The sequence below is a fragment of the Furipterus horrens genome, unplaced genomic scaffold, assembly GCF_987537825.1.
Source record: "Furipterus horrens unplaced genomic scaffold, mFurHor1.1.pri manual_scaffold_3, whole genome shotgun sequence".
Classification (NCBI taxonomy): domain Eukaryota; kingdom Metazoa; phylum Chordata; class Mammalia; order Chiroptera; family Furipteridae; genus Furipterus; species Furipterus horrens.
In genome coordinates, this window is record NW_028327173.1 from 185,327,404 (window position 1) to 185,344,490 (window position 17,087).

Below are 17,087 nucleotides of genomic sequence, written 5' to 3' on the forward strand. Positions count from 1 at the left end.
GTCACACCTACAAAGAGCCTTTTTCCCAATAAGAGAGCATTCACGGGTGCCAAGGATTTGATGTGGATATTTTCCAGCCTGTCATGCCTACCTTCTAGCTCTTCTGCACAAACCAGCCTCAGCTTGAAGTGATAACTTGATCATGTCACTCTTCGTTGCTTTTGGCATAAACTCCAACTTCAACAAGGCTCGTCATGTTTGGCCTCCGCCTATTTCTCCAGCCTCATTGCTGCCCCCACCACGAGCACACTCCATCTTTCAACTGTTCTCAATCAACTCTTTATTTTTTTGTAGTTTTTGTTAGTTTCCATTTCCTCCCTTTATTGCTTCTTGACCTTCCTGTGTACATTTTCTCCAGCAGGCACATGCACATTTCCTTTCCTTGTCTAACAGCTATTACAGGTTTTAGCTTAGTGCAGCTCATCCACGAAGTCTTCCAGGATCACAAAATCCAGGTCAGGTATACTGTCTGTATGTTTCCACTTTCCCTATCACAGTATCTCTTATTAATTGTCTAGTAATTGCCCAGTTTCTAGTCCTAATGCTTGATTATAAGTACATGAGGGCAGGGGCTCTGTCTGTTAAGTCATATCAGCATAATCTAGCTCAGTCCCTGGCAACGAGTAAATATTTGTTGAATAAATAAATAAGAGAAGAAAAAGATGGAATTGGTGTTCTAGCTGCTAAAATTTGAGGTTCAGAGTTGGTTTATGTTTTTGAATAGATACTGATGTTGAAAAGCACTAAATCTTTTTCTCGTTCAGGCGTATGAGATACAGGCCCGACGGTCTGCTGCAGTCTCGCCGGCAGTCTTACCTACGACCCTTGCTGCTTTGGATGCAGCTCTGCATGGTGGTGTGGCTTGTGGATCCCTCACGGAGGTAACGGAGACACTTCCCAAACCTTTCTCCCGTCACTTTCAGAGATGGGGGGAAGAGTTTAGTTGAAAAAACGCTGTTTCATGAATATTAACCTGAAGTAAATTAAAGCACCTCAGGGCATGGTTCTCTGCTCAGTGTCTAGTATACAGTAGTCCCTCTCTATATCATAGTTCACTTATTGTGGCCTCACTGTATCGCGGGATTTTTAAAAATATATTTAATTATTTATCGCGGATTTTTTGCTATTTCACGGGATTTTGCGGTACTGTATATGTATGTTGTTAAAGTTACATAGGTTTAAGAGTGTAGAATATGTTTAAGAACGTAAGTAGTGTTTGTGAAAGTGTGGAGAAGATTAATAAGGGAGTGGGAAAGGTTAATAAGGGAGTGGGAAAGGTTAATAAGGGACTGGGAATGGTTTATAAGTGTGTGGGAAGGGTTTATAAAGCCTTAAAATATATATAAATACTAAAATAAATGTAAGGTTCCTACTTTGCAGATTTTCACCTATCATGGGGGTGTCTAGAACAATACCCGCGATAAGTGAGGGAATACTGTAGTTGCTTGCAAAAAGACATTGAAATAATCCTTGTTGACTGACTGGTCTGCTTTGGTTGCTGTTGGTTTGAATTAACTTAGAAAATGATGAATATTTAATATTCATCAATTTGGGAGAATTAAAAAGGATCATTACTTAGTGTATTAGGGAAGAAAATTTGAAATTCTGTGGACATGTGGGAAAATTATAGTATTAAACTGAAATGAGCTATTTTTACCTCTTGTTATGGATAGGGTTTGGTTCCAGGAAGTGATAGGTATTAGTTATATATTGTTGCATAACAAATTAACTCAAAACTGAGTGGCTTGAAACAAAACAAAAAAACCCCACTTCTTGATTTTGTTTCTTTGACAATGACTTAGGCTTGGTGATACTGGCAAGGAATGCAGTATCTGAAGGCTTGGAGGGGCTGGAGGTTATTTCCAAGGGGGTCACTCATGTGACTTGCCAGCTGGTGCTGGTTGTTGACAGGAGGTCACAGCTCCTTCCCAAGCGGGCTCTCCACAGGCTGCTTGAGCTTTCTCATGTCACGATGGCTGACTTGCAACAGGATGAGTGATCCAAAAGAAGGCAAGATGGAAGTGGCAATACCTTCAATGATTTAAGTGTGGAAGTTACACATTACTACTTCTGCCACACTGTCTTCACTCGAAGTGAGTCAGTGTGTCCAGCCCATGTTTAAGGAAAGGGAAATTAGGCTCTACCCTTTGTAAGAAGAGTCAAGAAAAAATTTGAGGACGTTTAAAAACTACCCCAGTTTTTTTCCTTGAAAACTGCATTGGTGTGTGTTAGAACATGGCGGCAGCCGGGCTGCCCCGCCTGACTTTTGATGTATGCAAATTAACCTGGTCCTCCCATAGAAAATGAAAATGGACTTTGTTCCTTCCTAGAAGAAATGTTGAGGGACCTAGCACCACATATTGACTGGCCTGGTGGAGGAAAAGCAGGGAGATGTAAATAACCTGCCAAATGTGTTGATGGGTAAACTCACCCTAACTGAAATGTATGTTCAGAAATGTGTGGAGACAGCACCTGCAGGTACACAGGCAGGGGAGTCCTACAGGCCCTCGGGTTGGTATAGGGGTTTTCTCTTACCTCTAACTCCTTTTTCTCCCTTGCTTCTATAAACCTGGTGTAAAATCTTAGACTGTTTTCTGGGTGATTTCTCAGAGCGAAACCACCTGATAGTGTGCTTACTTGTCCTGATGTGGAAAATCAATAGACTATGTTTACCAATACACTCGTGAGGGACTTCTTGCCTGAGAGTTCCAGGGGTATAGGTACATTAAGCAAGTCTCTGAGCAACAGGAAATTCTTGCATTCTGATAGTCATAAATCTGACTGTATTTTTCCTTGAAAATCTTAAACCCTGTTTTAGATACAGAATCTTATTTCCTTTCTTCCAAGAAAGGTTTAAAGATGTGTGTGTACTATGCCCAGTATTTGCCTATTAGATAGTTGGTAAACGAATGAATCAAGTAATCTGAAAAAAATAAACAAAAAAACTTGCTATTGCAGAGTGCTACCACCAGATGGTTCCATAATGCTATTTCATATAATCTTTTTGTCATTTAGTTGGACCTTTGCTCAAGTAAGTTTTTAACAATAGTGATCCACAGTTAAAACTTATTTAAAAAACAAAAAGAATTGAACTTAAGGAAGATTAGCCAACAACTACTTATTATTTTAAGTCTTAGAATCATTTTCAATACCTTTTCACTTAGTTTATAGCAATTCTTTCTGAATCCAAGCAGTAGTTACAAGTCATTTAAATGTTTTGTCGTGATCTACTTGGCTGAATTGGAATGTAAATCTGTTTATTAGGGGCAAATTCTGTACTTTCTGTTTTAGCTACAGGTAGCCTCTTCTATCTTCTTGGGACTTTTTCAGCTGAATACAGGGAGTATTTCTATTTAACTTCTTTGAAAAATATTTTTTAAAATATTTATTATATGTATACAGTATTAAGTATATCCTGCATGTGTTAAGTTGTAAACTCCCATGAGCCCATGACCCAATGTAAGAACCAGAACAATACCAAAACCATTGAAACTTAACAGTGGACTCCTCCCTGATCCTGTCTTTGGCCTTCTGTTGGAAGGTAATGTCCATCCTGAATTTCTACCATTTCTCTACTTTTTTTCTCTGTAGCTTTTCTTTATTTCTTTCTTTGTTTTTCTTTTTCTTTCTTTCTTTCTTTCTTTCTTTCTTTCTTTCTTTCTTTCTTTCTTAAAAATTTTATTTGATTGTAGAGAGACAGAAAGGAAGGAAGAGAGAGAGAAACATCAGTTTGTTGCTTTACTAATTTATGCATTCATTGTTGCTTCTTGTATATGCTCTGACCAGGGATCGAACCCGCAATCTTGGTGTATAGGGACGATACTTTAACCACCTGAGCTACCCAGCCAGGGCCTCTCTGTAGGTTCTTATGCCTGTAGTTTTCCTTTACCACCTATATACTTATGAGATACAACATTTCATTTAGTTTTGCTTATTTTTAGATCTATTAAATCATATGTCTGTGGTTAAATCATCATAGCTTTTCTGTCTGCCTCTTTCACTTACTATTGTTTTCTGAGATTTATCCATGATGTTGCAGATAGCAAGAGTGTAAGTCATTACTGTATCATATTCCATTTTGAAAATGTGCTACAATTCATTTATCCCTTCTCTTGTGAATGAACATTTGGGTTGCCTCCAGTTTGCTACTAATGTAAACAAGTTCTGTGAAACTGTTGCACATGTCTTCTAGATCATATGTACAGGTATTTCTTTAAGGCAGGGACTGGCAACTTACTGCCCAGTGGTCAAATCTGGCTCATTGCCTGTTTTTGTAATTAAAGTACTTCTGTAACACAGCTATACTCATTTGTTTACATTTTGTCTGTGGCTACAAGGCAGAGTTGAGTTAGTTGTGACAGAGATCTCATGGTCTACAAAGCCTAAAATATTACTGCTTGGCTCCTAGGTAGGGTATCTACTTTGGAGTGATTTGCTGGTTATAGATTATGTGCATGTGTAACTTTGCAGAATCAGGGCAAATTGTTTTCCAGAGGGGTTGTTCCCCTATTTACATTCCTTGAGCAATGTGCATGAATTCCTCTTGTTCTATATTTACTTGTCTTGGTATTATCAGACTTCTTAAATTCTGCCCATCTTTGTGATCTTAGTTTTCATTTTCCTGATTATTAATGAACTTAAATAGCTTTTCATAAATCATTTGACTATTTAAAAAATAATTTTATTAAGGTTCAATTTAAATACTATAAAATTCAACCATTATAACTGTATAATCCAGTTAGTAAATTTATATGAAATCATCACCATAATCCAGTTTTAGAACATTTCCATCATCCTGAAATGTTCGTTATGCCCACTGGTAGTTAATCTCTGCTCCCATCCTTATCCCTACATACCCACACCGGTCAGCTTTCTGTCTTAATAAATTGGTCTTTTCTAAACATTTCATATAAATCGAATCATATAATATGTAGTCTTTTGTATCTGGTTTCTTTCACATAGCATGATATTTTTGAGGTTCATCACTGTTTTTGCAGGTATTAGTAGTTTTTTCCTTCTAAGTGTTGAATAATATTCTGTTGTATGGCTGTGGCATTTTTTGTTTATCCGCTCATTAGTGGATGGATACTTGGATTGTTTCCAGTTTTTGTCTATCAGGAATAATGCTACTGTGAACGTTCACAGACATATCTTTGTGTGAACATAGGTTTTTGTTCTCTGAGTAGATTCCTAGGAATAGAAAGGCTAGATCATCTAATAGGTGTGTGTTTAATGTTTAAGAAAGTGTCAGACTGCTTTCCAAAATGACTGTAACATTTTGCGCTGTCACCAGCAATGCATAATGGTTTGTTTCTCCACATCTTCACCAAGACTTAGTATAACCTTTTTTAAAAATTCTCACTCAAGGAAGTGTTTATTGATTTTTTTTTAGAGAGAGGGGGAGAGAAACATCAATGTGAGAGAGAAACATTGATTGTTTGCCTCTAGTACACGCACTGACTGGGGATTGAACCTGCAACCTAGGTGTGTGCCCTGACTGGGAATAAAACCTGCAGCCTTTTGTGTATGGGACTACAGTCCAACCAACTGAGCCACCCGGCCAGGGCTTTAGTATAATTTTTTTTTATTTTAGCTATTCTAGTGGGTATGCAGTTGTATTTCATTGTGGTTTTAATTTGCATTTTCCTAATGACTGATGACAATGAACATCTACTTATGTACTTATTGGCCATTTATATATTTTCTTTAGTGAAATGCCTATTCAAATCTCTTGCCTGTTTTTTAATTGGTTGGTGTTTTGTTGTTCTCGAGTTATAAAAGTTGTTAAATATATTATGGATATACAAAGTCCTTTCTCAGCTATATGATTTACAATTATTTCCTTTCAATCTGTGGCTCGTCTCTTCATTTTCTTAATGGTAGCTTTTGAACTGTAAAATTTTGGTGTTATCTAATCTATCAGGTCAGGCAGTTAGAATTTTCCATTATATTGTCAAGTTAAGTTTACTTGTAGTCCTATTATCTTTTACTCTATATACTTTGAGCTTATTATGTTAAATTAACACACTTAGAATTGTCATATATTCCTGGAGAACTGAACCATGTGCTGTGGTTTTTCGATGTAGCACTTATTACCATTACAGTTTTGCTGTTTGTGTTATTAGTTACTGTATGTCCTCCTCATTGGAGAATGAATTTCAGGTCAGCAGGAGTTATGTCTTTTTATTCTTATTATTATTCTTATTATTAAATCTACAGTATTAGAACATGTAGAAGGTACTTACCCAATATTAATCGAATGAATGCATTTGTTTATATTTGTTTTTTAGCACCTATAAAGTGTTTGTTTACTATAATGCTTCAGTTCCTGCTGTGTCTCTTACACTTTACCTTTTGATCTTGCAATAACATCAGCTTTAGGAACTTTTAGTGTAATTGCTATTCTAGGGTACATTATTTATTTTAAAGTGTTATTTTGATTTGTATGCTATTTGTTTCTTCATATTATCAAAATATTCAATAGTACATTTAAGGAATATGATTTTTCTACTTAATTCATTTTTTAGTTAATGAACATCAGTGATTCTTTTACTTTACAAGTTTTTTCTTATGTTTTTAAAGTTGTATATCTCTGATGTCTATATATCTACATATTTATATATTATTTTTGTTATATGTTTCTGTTTAACAAATCATGTCAAAGCTTAGTGCCTAAAAACAACAATAAATATTTATCTCACAGAATTCTGAGAGTCAGGAATTCAGGAGCAGCTTAGCTAGGTGTCTCTGGTTATGACCTCTCATGAAATTACAGTTGAGATACTGGCAAAACCTTCAGTCACCTGAAAACTGAACTGGAGCAGGGGGAGACGCTTTTGAGATGCTTACTGACATGGCTGGTCCTGACTGCCAGCAATCATTGGCCACATGAACTTCTCCACAGGTCTGCTTGAGTGTCTTCATGACATGGCAGCTGACTTCCCCTAAAGTTGAGTGCTGTAAGAGAACAGGGTAGAAATGGCGGTGTCTTTTACGGCTTAGCCTTGAAGTTATATGCCATCACTTCGGCTGCTCTATTACTCATAGCAGACATATCCAGTGCAGTGTGGGAGGGTCGAATATCAAAGTGAGGATCACAAGGTCCTTCTAAGAGTCTGGCTAGCACTATAAATATGTGTGTGTGTTATATATGTATGTAAGCATGCATATATATATATGTGCGTGCATGTATATGATTTCTTAAAAATTTTAATTTATTGCCTCTCTATTCTTTGAGACTATGGTAGGCAGAATTTCTAAAATGTCCTTTCAAAGTTCTGCTTTAATCCCTGGAACCTGTGAATATGATAAACTGTTGCTGCCATGATTATGGTATATTCTATGGCACAATTGACTTTAAGATAGGGAGATTATCACAGTCTAAGCCCATGAGCCCTTAAAAGCAGTGAGCTTTCTCTGGCTAAAGGAGAAGAGAAAGCCAGAAAGATTCAAAACATGAGGATTCAAAACATGAAGGTGGAAGGGGCCATGTGAGAAGGCATGTAGGGGCCTCCAAGAGCAGTGAGCAGCCTTCAAATGGCAGCCAAGAAGGAAACAGAGCTCAGCCCCACAGCTTCAGAGAAGCAGATTTTGCCAACAACATGAGTGAGCTTGGATGTTGATACTGACACCCACCCTCAGCCTCCAAATAGGAATGTAGCTCAGCCTCCACTCTGAGTCCATCAGGACTGCTAAAATACAGATTTGTGACATAATAAACGGGTGTTGTTTTAAGTTATTCATATTGTGGTAATTTGTTACATAGCAATAGAGAACTGATACAGATATCAATGAAATTGTCTAATTAATTGCATTGCACGATCTTTGTTTCTGGTTAAGAGGTCAAATCTAGAGTCTAGACATCAGGCAGAATTTAGCTCTGGTGGAGGTAAGAGTTAAGGCAACTGGCTGAGTAAAGTGGGCGTAGGCCTGGAGATGACTGAGGGAGTCAGAATAAATCTGGAAACACTCTGCTGTCATTTGTATAGCTGCTCTTTCCTGACTTAACTTCAAAGTTCCTAATTTATTTATCATCAGTTTTGATTTATGTGAATTTCACTGAATCTGTATGTATTCAGTTCCAGCACCAAGATTAAAAGTGGAGCTAGAGAAGTGCTGCTTGTGCCCCAAGCAGCAGCAGCAGAGGAGAATCAAAGTGAACAGCTCTGCTGGGTCACTGATGGAAGTGAATGACAGGGCTTTGTCCTGTCCCTGAGCACATCTGATTCCTCACTTGTGGAATATACAAGCAGATAATTCTGCATCTGTTCTAACTGAATATTAGTAGCAAAGATATGTTTGAAGCTTAAACTTTAAAAGTTTACATTATGTGGAGATCAAACCACATGCTGCTAGTCTTGCCATATGAGAATAATATAGATCAGATCAGTGTTTCTCAGTCTTTTTTTCATTATCGCCTCTTAAAGAGCTTTATAGACTTTTTTTTTTCATTAATCACCCCCTCCAGGAGATTTGAATACCACACTTTGGCTTGAGGGGTGCTGCCCCCAACACCCTGCCTCAGTGGAAACTCCCTGTCCAGCAGAGCTTTCAGGATCGCGGATGAGAGAGAACAAAATTACCCAAACACAGTCTTTTGTCTGGGAGGAGGAGAGGTAGCAAATCACTCAGGAGGAGAAGAACCCTGAATGTTCCCTCCTAGTCCCTTTTATTGAGGAGGGTATTCGGGAGATACAAGGTCAGGATTCATAAATCACCAATCATCTTCAGATGCTTGGGTTACAGTTAACAATTACTGATTACAGATAACAGTGTAAGGAACACAGTGACCATTCTGGGTCAGGGTCTGTTAGACATTCTGGTGCCATACTGACACTAGGTACAAGGCTTCATACATTTTTCCAGACATTTGATGCTACATACTGTTTACAGTTAACTAAGAGATAAGAAAAACAGAGCAAGCTTCGAAGTATAATATGCATCCTTTAAATCTAATTCTCACAGGAACCCTCTGAGTGGCCTTTGAGTCATGCCTGCCTCTGGCCTTCCCGGTTTTCCAGTTGAGTCTTACAGGCCTCTCTTAGGGGCCTGGCTTGCGGCTGGGCTACAGTTCTCAAAACCACTCAAAGCGGTCCCCTACATGGGCTGTATGTCAGTTTATGTACAGTATGTATATCTGTGCTTTTTACATAAAAGAGTAGAGATAACCCCTTCCCCAATCAACCAAGTTTCATCCTTGTGGTTAGTATCATCCTTGCTGGGAATGCATGACTAAGATGCTAATGTGATGAGGTAAAATTAAGATTGTATTTAAAGGAATCATCAAAAAAGGTATTTTCAGCCTGGCTGGTGTGGCTCAGTGGATTGAGCGCTGGCCTGCGAACCAAGGGGTTGCTGGTTTGATTCTCAGTTAGGGCGCATGCCTGGGTTGTGGGCCAGGTTCCCAGTTGGGGGTGCATGAGAGACAACCACACATTGATGTTTCTCCCCCTCTTTCTCCCTCCCTTCCCCTCTCTCTAAAGATAAATAAAAAAATATTTTATAAAAATAGGCATTTTCATATTATAATCCAGAGATTACAGTACTAGAGAACTGGCCCTAACTCAAGTTAACAAAAAGATTTAACATGGCATGTCTTAGTTCAAGAGTACCACTGGAAGACAAAACCCAGGAAGGACTGTCAAATGATTATACCCAGATCCTTGCTCTAAGTATTGAGTTGGCCAAAAAGTTTTTTTCCATAAGATGGCTCTAGTAGCACTTAGTTGTTTTTAACTTCATTTGAAATAGTTTTATTAGATTGTATTGTGACAGTTGTCATTATCAACGTGCATTAAAAAATAAAATCAAAATTGGTGAATTTTTGTGTAGCCATTTTAATATTGAAGGTGGAAAAAAATAAGCAACATTTTCAGCATATTGTATTAAGGAAGGTAAAAATGCAACTGAAATGCAAAGAAAAAGATTGGTGCAATGTGTGGAGAAGGTGCTGTGACTGACTGAACATGTCAAAAGGGGTTTGCGAAATTTTTTCTCACTGGATGGTGTTCCACAGTCTGGTAGACCATATAATAGGAAACAGTAGCACATTTCTACATTATTTGTATTTCTATGCTTTGTTCATGATTGCAGGAGACCTGGTGTCCTTGAGTGAGGCAGTTTTGCTTTGGAAGTGACTATTTTGTCCAAAGCAGGTAGAGGCAAGGTGACAGTGTCCTATTGTGGCATCCTAACCTTTCCTCAGAACGGCTGAATATTACAGTTCTTTGTCTTTCTCATTGACAGAGTTTGCTGTGGCCTACAGGATCACAGGTTGTAAACTCAAGTGCCTACAAGGGCCAGACATGTAATAGAAATGCATAAACAGTGATGTGTAAGACATAACTTTTATTAGTTAATTTTGGTCGCTTACATTGCTTACAACAACAGCGAAGTTTATTTTCCTTCCTCGTAGGTCTGCAGGTTGGTCAAGGTGGGTTCTGTCTCCTTCAAGCTGCAGACAGGCTCAGGTCAACTCCATGTGCAACAATAACAGTAGGAACACTAGGGAGAGATTTCTACTTGGTGTTCTTGACTGTAGTCTGCTACCCAGTGTTTTGAAAGGCAGGATAATCACGCCTCTGTCCTAATGTACGAGTTTAGTGTATGTGATTGATTGGATTATAATTCCCAATTTTTTATTCACCGACTGATTTAACATCTTTCTCCATAAAGGTTTTGCAGAGTCTTTCATATGTCACATGTTATTTGATTATTAAGTGAGTGATTATATCCCTGATGCTGTTCTTTCTTTTTTTTTAACTGTGAAAGTTGGGGCACTTGTCATTCCGTGTCCTCCTGCTTTTTAAAAAAATTTGTTCCCCTTCCTTTTCTTTTCCCCTCCCTTCCCATTTACTTCAAAAATAGCAGTTGTCAATATGAGAGGGACTGGTGCAGTGAATCTACATATATAAAATCTTCCACATGTTGATATAAAGTAATTTAATATCAAGGTTTCTTTTACAAGGTGACGTGCTTTCTGGCCTTTCTGAGATTGTTGGCTTTTTGTTTGTTCATTTGTTTATTTTAGGATATAGTTAGGGTTTGTTTTTTTTTATGTTTTTAGATTTTTATTTTTTTATTTATTTTCAGAGAGAGGGTAAGGGAAGGAGAAAAAGAGGGAGAGAACCATTGATGTGAGAGAGAAACATCAATCGTTTGCCTCTCATGTGCCCCCAACTGGGGACCCGGCCTGCAACCTAGGCAGGTGCCCTGATAGGGAATCGAACCAGTGACTTTTTGGTTCCCAAGCTGGCACTCAATCCACTGAGCCACACCAGCCAGGGTGAGAGTTAGTTATTTTTAACATGAATTCTGTAGGCCAGAAGACCTAATTATATTTGTACATAATTATAAAGCAAATGGAGACAAATAGATGCTGGGTGGGGGCTGGAGGCTGGAGGTTCGGGGGTGGTCATTAAAAAAAAAAGATACAAAGTTTCCACATGCTTTTTTCTCAGATCAGAACCAGGCAGTTCTTAAATTGTCTTCTACAAAGTATTGGGTTGGAAGTTTGCCCTCTACTGTCTTTCCCGTCTTGAATGTGGGAAGAATTAACTTGGTAGATTTTAGGTCCTAACAGGTCTGGTTTTCACATTCATCTCAACCGTTTAATCTCATTTAAGATTAAAATAACTAGGCTTCATTTTTACTTTAGCACAAGTAGACTTCCCTTTCTTAGGAATAATTCCCTTTCCTCTTTAAACCAATTATTAAACCAATTATTAGTACCCTATATTTGCTTCCTTGTTGACATTCACATGATCTTCACTACTTATTTTCTTTCTGTTCTTTTACATTTTTGAGGCAGGATTGAAATTCAGGCTCTAACTGTCTGAAGCTAATTGTATTTTACTGGCGTCTTCTGTGTGTAAACGTTGTATTCATTCTGAGTTTCCAAGAAGCAAATAACTTAGACTATTCTGGTTTGGCATATTCTCTCTTTCTAACCACGTTGGAGCTGAACCTGGGAACTGAACACAACTTGAAATTTTGTGGTTTGGCTGCTAGAATTCAGAACTAAACTGTTTGAAGCTAAAAATTATTAATGTTGAAATGTTTTAACCTACTAAGTAAACCTGAAAAAATAATAAAATGTAACTTTTATCTAGGTGTCAGATATGTGATGAGTGCTTAAAAATGATATCAGTGTTGTTAATCTTATAAAAACCTGACTGGTAAGGCATGGAGTTTTTATAGTACTCTAAGGCAGCAGGGAGTGATCATGAAGCTCATTTGAATTTACAAGAGCTTCTTTGGTTATCTTACAGCAAAGATAGTAAAACAGTTGTTAAATTTAAAGATAGGTGAAGCTTTTTTTTTTTTTTTTAAATGCAAAGACAATATTGTCAAATTTGCTGATCTTTTCTGTATGACAAATGGCTATGTTACATGCTTCATAGCAGATTAAAAACCAGCCAACCAACCAACTAGCCAATGGAACACTCTTACTCCATCCCTTAAAAATAAATGTGATGTTTTAATGAGTGAGAAAGTAATTGCCTTTTTAAAGACAGATTAAAATACAGAGAGTGTTTTTAAGTCACTGCTTAGAAATGTTTTTTTTTATAATGTGATTTTTGTTGTAAGAGATACGTGTGTGTAATGAAAACTTTATCTGCACCCTGTAAAAAACTTGTAAGGATATTTTCTATACTGTTGAAAATCATCCAAATAATTTCAGTTGATTTTTAAACTAATTGTTAAGGATGTAAAAATGCAGTATCTTTATTAGTTTGTAAGAACAATTGACAGGAGGGAAGGTAGAAATTTATTAGGTAAAATTCAACAAAAACTAACTGATGGAAGTTATTGGAAAATGAAAACAGTGATTTAGTAAGTGCAAAAATGATATATTACTTTAATTTCAGTCCTTGCATTTTTGCAATTATTCCTTTCTCTACTAGACAGCCATTACAATTAAGTACTGAAATAAGGGGAACTTAGGACCTGACATTTCAATCACCTAAAATATTTAAATCAATATTTAAAAAATAATATAATTTCATTTATTTTCATTATTATCACTGCTCCACTAAAAGAACTAATAAATTTTTACGAGAGTGAAAAGACCTGTGCAACCATTGGTGGCAAAACAGCACCAGGTGTTAGACTGGTCGAGTCAGATGAGACCTTGGTTCAGCAACCTCAGTACTTGAGTTCTGGCTAAGAAAGAATTCAGAGCCAAGACTCAAACCATAAGAGAAAGTTTATTTAGAAAGTCACAGAGGTAGAAGGAGTGAGCAGTAGAAGAAATGGGCTCAGGGAACGAGTTACAGAGGCAAAAGAAGGGCCCTTAGAGTTTAGGAAAAAGAGAGGCAAGGAAAATGTGCCTGGAGGAAGGGGGTGAGGAAAGGCAGGGGTGTGCTCCATAGAAAGAGCCCCATTGGGGTCTTTGTCTTGAAGGCTTTTATCTGCTCTCCAAAGCGGGGTATCAGGGAGGGCCCCGGGAGTATCTCAATGGAATATTTATCAGCTTTCCAAGTGTGTCCCCTCAGGGTCGTGGTTTCCACTGATTGGTTGGCGCTAGGTGAGCGGGTCTTTAGACATTGCATCTGGTCCTGATGTCAGCCATGGATCATTTGTCTGGTTTTGCTGCTTCTCTCCGCCTGGAGCTGAAACGCAATAGAGGCCTAGATGTTATCCCTATGGGTTTAATGCTTAAAGGAGTGGTCGTGCAAGGGCCCACATGGGAGTACCTCCTCCAAAGGTATCTACTGCATGACTAGTGACATGCAAGGGAAGGAAAGGTCAGGGGGGGTCCAAGCTGCATGACCAGTAATACGAAAGGTCAGGAGAGGGTTAAACCACATGACTAGCGATATGCTGGGAGCGAGGTCCTTGATTTCCCAGTGTTGCCAGTTGCTCAGCACCTGGTGCTTTCCACCCTGGTGACCTTCCGTACCTGGCCTGTCATCCTTGCCCTGCTCATGCCTAACTGTCTATCATACAACTAAGATATGAAACTATTTTTAGATGCTTGTAACATTTTATTTCTTTTAATCCCTATTTTATGTGGTTTATATTGCAATACTATTTAGAATGGATTAGTAAAATAGTGTATATGTATAATAAATATGCATATATTGGAGGACCATACTAAATTTTTGTTTGGTTTGGTTTGCCAGAGTATGTAATCAAAGTCTGGAGACCTCTTCACTGATCACTCATGATCTGGCAAACTGTTATTGGTAGTAGCAACTATTTATCCTTAAAGTCTAAATCACTGTTGTAGGGATTATAAATCAGCACATAGTTTTAACTCAGATCTTTTGTTTTTTTGTGTGGAGCCTTGATAAATGAAGTTTTTAGCTTTAGTCTAAATTCCAAGACAGTGGTTCTCAAAAGTGTAGAGCAAGCCCTGACCTGTGTGGCTCAGTTGGCTGGGCATTGTCCCACAAAGTGAAAGGCTACTGGTTTGATTCCCAGTCAGGGCGCATGCCTGGGTTACGGGTTTGGTCCCCGCTCGGGGCACATATGAGAGGCAACCGATCGATGTCTCTCACATCAATGTTTCTTTCTCTCTCTTTCTGCCTCCATTCTCTTCTCTCTAAAAATAAGTAAATAAAATATTTAAAATATATATAGAGAGCAGCACCAGCATCACCTAGGAACTTACTAGAAATATAGGTTTTCAGGATATATCTCAGACCTCCTGAGCAAGAGATGCCGGTTAACAGGGTGGTTGGGGGATCCTAATGCTCGCCTAAATGGTTTAAACTTACTGATCATCACTTCTTTCTCTCTTTCATGATTTACCTGAGACGGACTTTTTCCATCTCTGCCTAAGATTTTCTCCTCCTTCCTTCCTCTTTTCCCTCTTCCTATTGTGAAACATTGTTCATTAGTGTTATTTTCACAAAGCGGGTTGTGTTTTGGTTTTTACATTTTGATGCCACAACCAATGTGACATGTTTAAAGGGAACATTCATAACATTTTAAGTGTAATATTTGTTAACTACTTCCAGTTGGACTGGAATATGCATGTGATTATTTTTCTATTTTTTCCATCTACACCTTCTTGATTTCCAATTTTATAACCTTGAAATACCTCTACCAACTAAAATTTCAAAACATTACATTTCAAAGTATGAATCACTTAGATTCAACAATTGTTGTATTTTGTTATATTTGCTTTATCTCTCTTTCTATAAACACACACACACACACACACACACACACACACACACACACACACACACACACACACACACACACACACACACACACACACACACACACACACCCTTTTTTGCCGAACTATTTGGTAGTAAGTTGTATATATCAGTATCCTTACCCCTAAATACTTTACTCCTAAGAATAAAGATCAAAGTAGCTTTTAAGTGGATTAGTACTAAATTGTTCTGAAAGGCTAATTCTTAGCAAATGTTAAACCAGTTATTAAAGCCTCTTAAATATTTTCAAGATCCTTCTGTAAATGTGTTACTGAGGAAAAGGAATAGAACTCCAGGTTTTGAATGTATAAATGAATCCTCCAGCCTTTCTTAACCAAAGTTTTCATCTAATCTACAGAACATAAAGGATGATTTGAGTGACTATTTTCTTATTTCTCCCAAGGATGGCCCATAACTAGTACCAATCCAGAGGCATAGGGGAAAAGTTAATTCATTATATATAATGGACGTCTGTAGAAATCTAGATTAGTTGGGGTGTATATGTAGCAAGTTTTAAAAGGATTTTGCTTTGACTAGCTTGTGATGTTCATACAAATAACTTTATTTTTTATTTTAGGTTACAGGTCCACCAGGTTGTGGAAAAACTCAATTTTGTATAATGATGAGTGTTTTGGCCACATTACCCACCAGCATGGGGGGATTAGAGGGAGCTGTTGTGTACATTGACACAGAATCGGCATTTAGTGCTGAAAGGTAGGAGGTTTTATTATTTCCCGTTATAATACTTTACTTTTGTAACGTGTAGTATGTAACATTTTCTAATAGGTTAACATTTACTTTTTTTGAGAACACTTAATGCTACTGTTTTAAAGGAATTTTCTTTTTAAAATTGACAGGGGAAGTGGTTTCTTTTTATCTTGTCTATCTATTTATTGCCTTAAGTGGAGTTCCTGGATAAGGTGCATTTTAAGGTGCATTTTGCAGAAAGTCAGGAAGAAAGTTCAAGTAAGAGAAAGGAATGGAAATGGACAATGGGGAAGAGGGAAAATTAGTAAGGAAGAGAGAAAGCAAGCTGCTTTGTAACTAATTTCTAGTTGGAAGTAAAAAGTTAGTAAATAGAAAAATTGCAAAGTTCAAAACTTTTTTTTTACTAGAACTGTTTCACTTTAATCTTTGAAATAGTATGTATTCATTGTAAGAAACACACTGATACTAAGTGTATCTTTGCTTGGAAAGAAGAGATTTCCTTAGTTTGAAAAGGACCTTTAACATTCTATAAGAGAGGCATGTGATCATTTGTGTATTTCTGTACACTTGAAAATAAGTTTGGTCCTCATCCTTTCTTGCCGTGATTGATATTCATAAGCAGGAGTGCTTATATATTTAGAAACTGATTCTATTCAGTTCTCTTATTCAAGGTATAGTATAGGTTTAGTCCTTTGGAGTTTTTCTCTCACTATGTCATTATGAATCAGATCTCTCCCTTATTTCTCTCAATGAGCACTATTTAAATCAAAGCATATTCCCTGGCCAGATAAGTTCCACATGGATTATTTTGCCTAGAATTTATTTGCTTTCTTCTACATCTCTTGGTTATCTATTCTTTCTAAGTATATGCTTCTGGTTTGTCAGCAATTTGAGTTTGTGTTATATACTTGTATCTTCAAAGCCAAATCCAGTGACCTACACATAAAAGCCTCAGAAAATGTTGAAAAATGAATGGACAGGTGTTACTCTCAGATAGTTAAGTTTTGATACCATTTTCTTTTCTTTTTCAATTACAGTTCACATTCAGTATTATTTTATATTAGTTTCAGGTATACAGCATTGTGATTAGGCAATCACATAGTTTACAAAGTGATCCCTCTGATATTTCAAGTGCGCATCTGGCACCACACATAGTTATTACAATATTATTGACTATATTTCAAATGCTGTACTTTACATCCTGGT

General features: G+C 37.3%; 1 protein-coding gene across 1 annotated transcript in view; it reads left to right on the top strand.

Annotated features, from left to right (window-relative positions):
• The window catches only part of RAD51B (RAD51 paralog B), a 556,308-nt gene that overhangs the window by 10,570 nt on the left and 528,651 nt on the right, over positions 1 to 17,087 (top strand). Inside the window, exons 4-5 of the mRNA XM_090271032.1 lie at positions 765 to 881; positions 15,751 to 15,887. Coding sequence (XP_090127158.1) covers positions 765 to 881; positions 15,751 to 15,887 — 254 coding nt within the window. The remainder of the gene's footprint in view (positions 1 to 764; positions 882 to 15,750; positions 15,888 to 17,087) is intronic.